Source organism: Benincasa hispida, chromosome 5 (genome assembly GCF_009727055.1).
Source record: "Benincasa hispida cultivar B227 chromosome 5, ASM972705v1, whole genome shotgun sequence".
NCBI lineage: Eukaryota > Viridiplantae > Streptophyta > Magnoliopsida > Cucurbitales > Cucurbitaceae > Benincasa > Benincasa hispida.
This window is the reverse complement of record NC_052353.1, coordinates 25724954-25737582: the sequence shown is the minus strand read 5'-3', so window position 1 is coordinate 25737582 and position 12629 is coordinate 25724954. Positions and strand designations below refer to the sequence as shown.

Below are 12629 nucleotides of genomic sequence, written 5' to 3'. Positions count from 1 at the left end.
TTGACATGCGCCTAAGACTGCTTTTAGCTCGTGTGACAGATGGCCTTTCTATTTCGAGGTCAATATTGGCTCTCGACGCATCGCCTTCACTCAAATATTGTTTGCAACTTGGTCGCATAAGCTACAATACGCCCATGATAAAAAGAGTACCTGTGAAAACACAAAACTTAACAAACTATTAACTGCCAAGTCCCAGGGAAGTGCGCCAAAAACTAGTTGGAAAATGGAGAGTAAATATGCATGCATCTTATAATATGCATTGATCTCCATGTATCGATGGTCATGCGTTGGACTAAGAGATATACAATATGCATTTAAGAATATATACGTTGACCATGCGTTCCTGCCACAGGTTTTCTTGCTTTCTCGCCAAGTATTACGAGAACACAAGTTTCTCGGGATGATCCAAGGTGAACTCAGGGACTTGTAACTAAATGTTTTGAAGCAATGCATTTGAGGTGATGAATAAAAAGAATAAGGAAGTTAAAAGACTATTTGCTATTCCTACTCCTAACTAAACAGATTAAGCAATAGAAGTATGACTATAAGAATTGGTAGAGACGCGACAACTGTTAACACGTAATAAGATGCATGGAAAAATAAATAGAATGATGGAGGGGATAAATTCACCGCAAACTTAAGTTTGATCGCAAGGGTAATCCCAACTTGCCACACTAACGCGTTGCACACCTCTCGATAGTCAGCCGCATACTTATATCTCTATAACGCATGGTTGTGTTGAATATAAGATTATTCTTATCTCTAGGAACACTGCTTACTTTGCTTAGTGAGTTCTACTACTTACCCTCTTGGACAGTTAGTCCCAGCTAATCAGCTCATAGAAAAGCATTGCGACAACTCATAGACAAGCGTTGCTACAGCCTCACACTAAGCAAAGAGGATTAACTCACTATACTCTCACAACGCACACCTCTTGGTGGTTTGCCTCACACTAAGTTAGCCTTCAGAATGCTTGTGTCTTCAAAGGACTTCAGTCTTCAAGTGTGGTCAACTTCATGAGTCAAAAAGTCTTCTGATTATGGAGAATTCCCTCTAAACTCTTTAGAGTGTAGAATTGCCGACCTCTCCAAATGAGGAGAGCTTCTCTCTAGGAGAGCTTCTCTATTTATAGAGTTTACAGGATGGCTTGGGCTTGGTTGATCCATGGGTCTAGCCTTTGGGCCCAATTAGTTAGAGTTGGGCTTAGTTGGTCCATGGGTCTGGTCTTTGGGCCCAATTAATTGGATTTAGGCCTGATTTAGGCCTGATTTGCTGTTTGGGTCAAATTCAACCTATTTTTGGGTTAGTTGGACTTTGACCCAAATAATAATATCAAATTGGGCCAAATTAATCTTATCTGATTCAATAGTCATGATAAAACCACGTGGCGTCATCGAAATTTGTCTTCAACTTCAATTTAAGAAGTATGTCAACTCCTAATTGAGCCCAAATTTAATGATTTGAAATTTCGTCATTAATATAGTAAATGACGTGACAACTTGTGATTGGTCCAAAATTTCTCATTCAACAAAGACCATGTCGAGACATAAAAAATTGTCAACTAAAAAAGTGCAATATGTAAACACATGGAAATAATTAATTGAATTTGGGATGATATAATTACGTTCATGAAAATAAAAAAAATGAAATATCTAAGAAAAAACTAAAAGACATTCATGAAAATGAGAATCCAATATCAAAACCTAATGGACATTTCGCAAAAATGGGAACCAAATATCAAAACCAAATATATCAACATAAAATCATGAACTTATCAACAAAACTATTTATAAGTCACATGTTTGAATATTAAAACCAAAAACAATTTATGACCAAAATTGTTTATAAGTCTCACCAAATAAAACAAATTCAATAGAAACCATAAACCATTCAATAGAAACAAATTAATTTTCATTTGTTGACCATTTTCTAAAATGATCTCCAACGAGCAGCTAGTGAGTAGCAATATAAAAAGTAACAACAAGCATTTTCACATATTTGCATAATCGTTTGAGAGCACAACATTGAAAAAAACAACTACCTATGTTTTTCAATGTTAAACAAAAACAACCAAACATACCAAAAGAAGTAAACTTAACAATCTAATAAAACTTGTGAACTAAAATTAACTCAAAAAACTATAAACAACTCAATTCACAACAACTTATCAACCCATGCATGCAAGTAGCGGAATCAAACAAAGAAAAGAAAAAAAAAAAAAAGACTAATAGCAACTAAATACAATTGACAAAATGCATGGGTTTAAAAAAAAAGTAATATTTATAAAATTTTTAAACACAAACAACTCAATGGAAACTATTATCAAACTTATCAATTCAGTAAGTAAACTTATCAAAACTAACAGAAAATAATTCATGAACCAAAATGCATCAATATTGACAGGAAAAACTTCTAAATAATTAAACTTGTCAAGACAGTATATCTGAAGGATAGTCATAAACTTTATTTATATGAAGAACAATACAAATCAATAGATCAACTTCAATAAGTTTCTACATTTAATCTATTTTGGATTAATAACTACAAAAACTATAGAAAAATCATAACTTTCCAACACTTAATCTCATAAACATTACCTCTTAATTGTCATTAAGTTGTTTCGGATTTCTTTTCGCGTTAGATGCACCTTCTATACTTGTTAACCTCCTTAAAATTTTTTTGATAACGACTTATTTTTAAAAATTTGATGATCAAAATAACTAATTTGAAACAGGGGGGACAAAAGGTTGTTTTTCCCCTTAAGAATATATACATATTAAAATCTATAAGACAAGTTGCATAATTTACCTTTCTTAGGGATCGGATCATGGGGATCCCATTATATTCCCCTATTTATCCTATCTACCAATATACTCTCTAATATAACCCTATTCTCTAATATTCTTCCCCACTCTATTCTCTCATACTAGTTAATAACTCCAACTGCCTCAGTTGGAAAGACAATATCTTTACAAAAAAAAAAAAAAAAAAAAAAAAAAAAAAAAACCAGAGTCCAACAGCTGCGTTTAATTATTATTTACCAAATATATTTAGAGAGGTTGAAATTTTCATTTTAGTGTTTATACTTTGAATTTCGTTTGATTTTAGTTTCGAATATTTTTAATATTTTTTAATAAATTTTAAATTTAATCTCTTAAAATTATTTTTATCCAAATTTATTAGATAATAATAATAATTTTCATGCAAAATATAATATTTGAATATGTTTTCAAATTTTTTGGTAAGAATGTTATTAAACAACATTTTTTTCTAAAAAATTATCGATAATAAACTAGCATTGGAATCTAAATTTAAAATTTATTGAGAGTAAAGAAACTAAAATTAATGAATTGAAAATAATTTAAATTAAACAAGTTTCAAAAAATAGGGATGTTTTAGGAAAATGGTTAGAAATAGTCTCAAAATGTTTCCTCCTTTCACAACTAGCACACTTTTAGAAAATCGTTCAAGTAGTTTTTCTTAGTACTTCTCACCGAGCCTTGAGATTTGAATAAAAAATTAATCTTTTTATCTATTCAAACTATGAACTTTCCCACCGAATTCTCGACCCGAATGAACACAGATTCTACTTAACTTTTCCAAATCTTACTTAATCTTTACCAAATCTTTCCCAAATTCTCAAAACTACAGCTATCCAATAGTTATTTGGATGATAAGATTTGGAAAAGTTGGTAAATCTTTACCCAACAGTGAGTTGCATAACTATTTTAATGGATTTTTTAAAAAAGTGTGCAAGTTGTTAAAGATAAAAATATTTTATGGTTATTTCTAACGAGAAAATTTCTAATACTACTTTAGTATGAAAAAATTTTCATACAATTTCTATTCATTTCTTACCCCAATAATAGAATTTAATAATTACTTAGGGTCTACGAAACGAATAAATATCAACTTAATAAATAAGTGTAAAATTTTCCATATTTTAAGCATAAATATATATTGTGGAGAAGATTTATTGGGCGTCACGTAAAAAAGGCGTGTATAACCGTACACCTTCCCCTCTTGGTTAGAGTTAAGCTTGCAGAACAATGAAGATTCAATGCGACGTGTGCAGCAAAAACGAGGCGCTGCTTTTCTGCACCGCCGACGACGCCGCCCTCTGCTCCGCCTGCGACCACCGCCTCCACCTCGCCGCCTCTAACCACCATCGTTTCCCCCTCCTCCACTCCGACAACAGCAACAACAACCATTTCCCTCTCTGCGACATCTGTCAGGTGATCGGAGTTTCAGATCCTTCCTAATCTTATCCCCTTTCTTCTTCAGTACTGTTTCCAGATCCTCCCGATTCAAATTTTTTCTTGCAGGAAAGACGAGCGTTCTTGTTCTGCCAGCAAGACAGGGCGATTCTGTGCAAGGATTGCGATCTTCCAATCCATTCGGTGAATCGGCTTACTCGGAATCATGAACGTTTTCTTCTTACTGGTGTTGAGCTTTCATGTGTTTCTGCTTCTCTACCTAATTCGCAGCCTCTGCCCGCTAATGTTTCTTCTACTTCTATCTCACATTCGCCTTCTGTTGCGGAGAGTTCGACTTCTACCGCCCCCATTGCCACCGCCGACGCCATGAATGGTGTGGCAGAGTATTTGATTGAGGCGCTTCCTGATTGGCATTTTGAAGAATTTATTGGTTCTTCCTCTACCTCTACCACTGCTCCTCCTCCTTTTGCTTTCTCCAAGGTTTGTTGCATTTTGGAAATGGATATCCTTTTTGTCCTAATTTGTTCCTTTAAATTATCCAAAATATAGACACGTTTTAATCTAATATCCTTTTAATTAATTAATTAATTTTTTTTTTTTTTGCCATATCTTCGAATTAGTAATGGAATTAGGGTAGATGAGTGGGTTATTATAGGATTATTATAGTTTGGGTAGGAAATAATAAATCTTGTATTAAAGATAGAAAGAAATGATGAACACAAAATAATAAATATTGTAATAAATATAGATTTAAAATAGTAATTTATTTACATTTTTTACCCTATTCTTAGTTAAATTTTAAAAATAAAAATAACTTTTTGAAAGTTACTGTTTTTAGTTTTCAAAATTTTGTTTGGTTTTTTAAAATTTAAACCGTGGTGAAAAGTAGATAAAAAATGAGAAACTTGGAGGTGAAAATAGTGTTTATGGACTTAATTTTCAAATATAAAACAAAAAGATAAAATGATTGCCAAATGAGATTGTAGTTAATGCTAATTTATAATAGTTGAAATACTAACTATCGTATAATTTGAGCCTCAAATATAGTGTAGGTTATAATAGTCTATTCCACCCTCTTGAAGTTTAAACATTTAGTTTTCTTTATTTGGCTAAATTATACAAAACATCCCTTAACTTTGTACTTTGTGTCAAAAATGAAGTTTCAAAAATATGATAAACTTTCAAAATGAGTTAAAAAATACACTTTCCATTAGTTTTTGTGGAACTTGTTATTATTTTGTGTAAAAAATATTCTTAACCTTTAAAAAATTTTAAAAATATCTTTAATTTTTTTAAAAAATAAAAAAGTTAAAAAATACCCTTACCATTATATAAACAAAATCTATTAATATGGTGTTGCTTCTTTATTTTCTATCTTTTTTCTCCCATCCCTTCTTCAATACCCTTTTACTCCCCTTTTTATTAACATTTGTTTATAAAAAAATAATTAAATAAATGAAATTACATACTTAGTTAAGGTATATAGACTATGACAAGAAGAGAGAGAATAAAGACCTAGGAGTTTTAGGACTTAAATATTTTAACAAAGTTATATGTTAGTAGTTGAGTGTCTTAATAGTGAAATACATTTTTTTTTTACTATTTATCATTTTGGTATGGTTTGAGTGGGGATTTTGACTTTGAAATTTTGTATGATTTGGTGGGATTTTAAGTTTTAGCTTAATTTTTTTTTGTTGAGACAATTTGTGTAAGCTAGGAATTGAAAAATTAAAAGAAAAATGAAAGTTGTATATATANAAAAAAGTATATTTATATAATTTATTTTAAAATTAGATTTTTCTAACTTAAAAAAACTTCAAACAAATTGATATAGGAGCATTTAAAAAAAAAATTTAATTAAAAGTTTTTTTTTTGTAACAAGGAATTAATAATTTTTGTTAATATATTAACGATCAAGTTATTTTTGAATTTTTTTGAGTTAAGGATATTTTTTAGACAAAACTTTAACGATTTCCATTTAGAATTGGGCATTTCTTAACTTTTTTTTTTTTAAGTTTTAAAGGTATTTTTGAAACTTTTGAAAGTTCATGAATATTTTTTACTCAAGGTACAAAGTTTATGGGCCTTTTCATTTCTTTTACAAATTTTGAAAATATATTCATATAATGTTTATTTTAGCTTGAAAATCATTCTTATTATTTAACTAATTTTGATAAAAATTAACTTTGAGAGACTCAATTTAAGATTTCTTAGAAGCCTATAATTATGATTTATTGACATTACAAGAATTAAAATTGAAGAAAACATGGATTAAAATAGAATAAACTATATTATTCGAATATATATGTTTCCAAAATTTAAGTTAAAAAAGCATATATATATATATATAAAAGATTTATTGAAAATAGAAGGATGGTTCTTTTTTTTTAGAATAATAGAAGGATTAAAATTGAAGTCCAAAGTAGAGACTTGAATGGAATAATTTCTTTTTGTTTTTTCACTCCGAGTGTGTGGAGATGGGTCTAAAATGTTGTTAATTATATAAACGAACCCAGCTGCAGAGCGATGATGGTGATTGGGTTTTTCCATTTGTTGATGGTGTAGTGGAATTAGAATGCACCACACATTCTATCTCACCGGAGCATTGGAGGATTTGGAGTTCCTGTGGCAGTGGTGTGAGATTCAGATGGAGGAGAAGAAGCAATGTCGTCACGGTGGTCGTCGCAGCGGAGATTCATCTTTGGTCGACAACATTCAGATGTTCTTGATTTTAATTCTGAAATCTCCTGCATTTCCTGTCAATGGGGAGCCTCTTTTGTGTGTGTGTCTACTTACATTTTGGATAAGAAAGAAGCGCGCTCTTCTTTTGGCCCATCCATACCTTCAACTTTTGTGGGATTTCCTTTTTATTCATTTATGGAGTACTGTTTGGGGATCAGCTTGGAATGAGTTGAAAAGAATTTTAAAGAGGATCGAACACGAAATACCAAGAAGTCAAACACGAAGTTGTAATAAGATAACATACACATCAAATAGCTTAATAACAAACAATGAATGCAAAATTAGAGAGACACAAAAAATGGTAATATAGTTCAGTACAACATCATTTACTTTGGGGGTTGTCTACCCGGTGGAATGAAACTTTACTAGATAAAATGTTAAGCAGTTACACGAAAGACTTAGGGTCTGTTTGGGCCCAAGGGTGGAGTGGGTTATAATAGCCCACTACGTGTTTGGGGCTTAGTTGGAGCTCCAATTTTATCTTCAGATTATAACCCTAGGGAATATTGTTCCCAACCCCACGATCAACGCCATTCACTATTTGCATCATCTCCTCTCTTCTCTCTCGTCATTTCTGTCTTCGTTCTTGTCCAATCGAACACTACGCTCAAAGCTTTATATTTGGGGTGTTGTCTTCAGATCTGGTTTCGTATTTCTTCATCTTCGTCAGTTCCAAACCAGATCTGTAAATGGTGGTTCTCTTCCTGCATGTTTTTCTCTAGACCCTTCACAGATCTATAAATCGTTTCTCTTTCCATTGTCGCTCCAAACGATCTTTCTCTCACCGCTCCAAACCTTTGATTCCCTTTTCTTCTTTATTTGATCTTCTCACTCTGTTGAAATAGGCCCTACTTTGTGTGGTTAAGGGACGATTGTGCTTGGTGGGGGTGGAGGTTATCGTTTGGAGAGTGGTAGGGTGTGAAAGACGAGATCTGGAGCTTGGTAGGGGGGAGGTCGAAGGTAATCTTCGATTTTCCTTTCTCAATTGATGATGAGGTCCTTTTTTTTTTTTTTTCAAATTTTAGCTCAAAATTTTGTAAATCATGCTCTATGTTTGTCCATCGTTGTCCATTATTTTGTTTCATGTTCATTATTTTGCTTCGAAATTATGCTCTAAATTTCGTTTCATGTTCATTATTTTGCTATTACCGTCTTTGTTTGTTGATTCTATGGGGTATTTGATGGATTTTGGTAATTTTGATTAGGTTATTTGATGAATTGATGAAATTTGGTAATTTTAATTAAGTTATTTTCATTGTATTGTTTATATGTCATGTTCTTCATTATATTGATGAAGAAGAAGGATTTTGATTAGGGTATTTTCATTGTGTTGTCTATAGTGTTATGTTCATTCTTGGTTTAATTGTTTGTCTATTTTTTAAATTAGGGTCCATTGTTTGTCCATTTTGTTCATTGTCTGTCAATTGTTTGTCACTTTTGGCCTCTGTTTGTCCATTGGTTGGTCATTTTCGTAAATTTTGGTAACTATTTGTCCATTATTTGTCCATTTCAGTCACTATTTGTTTATTGTTTGTCCATTTTGTAACTTTTGGCCTCTGTTTGACAATTGTTTATTGTATATTGATTGACAGTGGTTGTTAGGTACTGTTCACTATATTCATCATTAGCATATCCCTTATTTTTAGGATGATTTATTGTATATTGATTGACAGTAGTTGTCAGGTACTGTTTATTGTATTCATCATTGCCATATTTCCTTTTTTTCAGATGGTTTATTGTATACTTATTGACAGTGGTTGTTAGTTATTATTTACTAGGTAGGTTTTTGTCAAAAGCATTGACTTTTATTTATATGTGCATCTCACATGAAATTTTTCATGGACTAATAGTTCACAAAGTATGTGTCTCACTTCACTTTCAACTTAGGCCAAACCCATTCCATCCACTTGCTTAATGCAATTTGTATCTCATTGCTCTTGTCTTCGACATTTTTTTATTTTGTGTTTCCATGAACTTTACATCTTTTTGGTTTCTATTGTCTCTATTGTTCGTCTTTAATTTTCAATTCTTCTTCCTTGAATGAAATAATTCGCCATTGTTTGTTTATGATTTAAAATCAATTGTTGGTTGTTCTATCTACATTGTTGATTTCTCATTTATCATTATTCATGATATTATCTGAAATTCAAGTTTCAATTAATGAATTTCATAATTTTGAGGCTGGACCCTATTCCATTGTTATTATTATTATTATTATTATTTTGTACTTTATAATTATGCTCTCACTTGCCTTCAAGTATAAGGACAAACACATTCTATCTACTTTATAAATGAAAATGGTATGTCTTCTCCCTCTTTATCCAATATATTTTTTTTATCATGGGTGTTGACGAGTACCTCCTTGTTATAACATCTTAAGTATAATACTAATGTTCTTTATTGTAACTTGTTTTAGGATTGGTCTTATACAAATCAACCGGATCAAACACTGTTTACCGAATTTCTCTTGCTAAGGTGATAACTATCAAACATTTTTTTTGTGTGCTTTCGTTAGGGTGGACTATTAGCATATTCGAGCATTGTGTGAGGTTCGTTAACATGAATCTATAGTAATTTGGACTAATATTCATATATTCTTAATTATAGTTGTTTGTATAATGGAAAGAGTAATATATGGTTGTTTAGATGCATTTATAGTTGGATAACAGTTTTATAAATCTTGTTTATGTTTGGATGAATAACATTACTCTATACTGGTCGAAACATTGAAGGAGGAAATGCTTTGAAAGGAAGTAAGAGGAAGTGAAATGGGAATCAATATGAAATGGTAGAGATAGTTAGGAGTGTGATGGAGTTTGCAAATGACCAATTAAATGCGATTTCAGAATGGCCGAAAAAGAAGTGTGCAACCAAAATCGAACTACATGCGGAAGTCGTAAACCAACTCCAAGATATTCCTTAATAACCGACAGAGGGTGAAGCTTATGCAAATCATATTCTGCAATGTGCAAGATATAGAGAGCTTCTTATCCGTTCCCACAGCCCTGAAATTGGACTATTGCAACCTCTTCCTTGAAGAGAATGTTTGATCAACCCGTGTTTTGGACTGCTTTTCAATAATGAACAATGATTACTTTGTTTCAATTATGCATTTAAGTTTGTAGTACATTTCGTATGAAATTTTTCTGGTCATATTTTAATCATGCAATCATGAGTTAGTTATTTTGTCTTACATTTTTTGTACCTCAAAAAAAGAAAGGTTTATATATGAAACATATGATTTGCATCCAAAAGTAATGTACTTTTTTTTCCTTTTTGACCATGTTAACCAAGGTACGTCCTAAAATGACAAAAAAATAGTTGTTAGCTTTTAGCATAAATTACGATCAAATTAATTTTGTATAAATTGGTGGAACATATAGTCTTAATTATATTTCAAAATATGATATTTCATATTCATAATTATTAGTATTAATTATAAAAGATGATAGTAAAAAAAAGGTTAAACACGGTCTAAAATAATCTACATTCAAATTACAGACTGTTATAATTCAAACTATAATAACTTGCACTCCAAACACAGATATTATAAGATAGACTACAATACTCTACACCTCCAAACACAAACTATTATAATAGTCTGCACCCGAAACATAGACTATAAAAAAAGGCAGTTTATTATAACCCACAGACTATAATAACTACAAACTATAATAACCTACTCTGCGCCCCAAATGCCCTCTTAATTAATAGACTACTGATTCTTCAACCTCTTATGTAAAGCCTACTTTTCAGTTATAATTTAGGTTTTTCCTAAGTTTGAGCTCCTTTCACTTCCACACAGAAGCATCTTTTACACTTTGTACTAAGGGATAGTTGCAAGGCTATCAAAAAAGAATACTGATATTAGGTCCATAGTCTACATATATGAAATTTTTAGAAAATGATAAAATAACAAGCCCAGCCCAATTGAACTAATAGGATGACCAAAATGCACTCACAGTTAAAAATGTGTGTTTGCATCTAATTACCATCTGATAGCCACTGATATCAATTGTTATTTGATTGTTGTCTGATTAATGTCTGATTGTTATTTCATATTGATTGTTATCTAATTACTATCTTATACTGATTGTTAACGATATTGATTTACTATTTGATTATTGTTGAATTGTTATTTGATATTGATTGTTATCTGATTGCTATCTAATTGTTTTATAATTACCTTATGTTTACTATTATCTTTTATCAATTGTCATCTGATTATATTGTGTTTACCATCTGATTACCACTATATTTTGTCACATAGTTAGTAGTTTTTGGATTGCATCAGATTACTTTTTGATTGCCTTCTAATTACTTCTATTTTTTATCACATAGTTAGTAGTTTCTGATTGTCAATGTGAAACCTTCTACACTTTGTTATCACATAGTTAGTAGTTTATGATATTGCTTTTTAATTGTCTTTTGATTGTCATTTGATTACCTTCATATTTTTTCACATAACTAGTAGTTGTTAATTTTGTCCTTTAATTGCCTTCTGATACATATGATTACCTTTTTTTTTTTTTCTCATGTGAAGTAGGTAGCATATTACCTTATTGTATTTGATTGCATGTTGATCACTGACTACTAATTCACTTATGTCTTACTTCATGTATTTAGAGATTGATGTATGATACATTCATTTCTTAAATCTAATATAGTGTTGATATAACTGCTTTTTTATTTCTTTCTAACTTCTTTATTTGATGTATATCACTTAAACAATATATTTGGGTATATCAATTATGTGACTGATACAATATTACAGTTTGATATTAAGTATGTAAACTTAATTGATCCACTTTGATATTGTTGTTGAAGGAGAAATTTTGAACCAATCACAAATTGTCACGCCATTTACTAAATTAATGAAAAGTTCCAAATCGTCAAATTTGGGACGAATTAGGAGTTGACATGTGTCCCAAATTGAAGTTGAAGACAAATTTTAATGACGCCATGTGTTTTCATCATGACCATTGAATCGGATAAAATTAATTTTGCTTAATTTAATATTATTATTTGGGTTAAAATCTAACTAAGGCAAAAAATAGGCTAAATTCGACCCAAATGTCAAATCAGGCCCAAGGGCCAGGCCTAGGACCAACCAAGCCTAAGCCCACGAAGCCCACCTGAGAACTCTATAAATAGAGAAGTTCTCTTCATTTGCGGGGGCCAGCAATTCTACATTCCAGAGAGTCCAGAGAAAATTCTCCCAACAAGCAGAAGACTTCTAGACTCCTGAAGCTGCACACTCCTTAAAAACACAAGTCTCCTAAAGATGCAAAGACTCTTCCAATACTTCGACTTCAAGAACACCACATGCTCAACTTCTTCAAGTCAAGCAGACACATTCAATTGAGAGAGAATCAGGGGATCAAGTACTAGAGATCAAACCACATCGCATCAAATCAACATCAACATCAATACCAACTCAAGTCCAACTCCATGAAACGAGTTTCTCTGGAAGCCTCGTGTGAACAAAAATTCTCCAAGAAGATCATCAAGCCCAAATGTCGATCATCCAAGAAGATCAACAAGCCGAAAGGCCGATCATCCAAGAAGATCAACAAGCTCAAAGATTAATCATCCAAAAAGATTAACAAGCACAAAAATCGATAATCTTAGAAGGTCAACAAGCCCAAAGGTCGATCATCCAAGAAGATT

The 12629-nt window shown here is 31.5% G+C and overlaps 1 protein-coding gene across 2 annotated transcripts; it reads left to right on the top strand.

Annotated features, from left to right (window-relative positions):
* Positions 1 to 3976: 3976 nt before the first annotated feature.
* LOC120078658 (B-box zinc finger protein 21-like) lies at positions 3977 to 7106 on the top strand. Of its 2 annotated transcripts, none has more exons than XM_039032950.1 (3): positions 3977 to 4235; positions 4326 to 4697; positions 6734 to 7106. In XM_039032950.1, exons 1-3 carry the CDS (start codon positions 4050 to 4052, stop codon positions 6944 to 6946), a joined length of 771 nt encoding a protein of 256 aa, XP_038888878.1. In that variant the 5' UTR covers positions 3977 to 4049; the 3' UTR covers positions 6947 to 7106. The 2 variants fall into 2 exon arrangements, with proteins under 2 accessions (XP_038888878.1, XP_038888879.1); XM_039032951.1 differs by having other exon boundaries at positions 6783 to 6910.
* The last annotated feature ends 5523 nt before the right edge of the window (positions 7107 to 12629 follow it).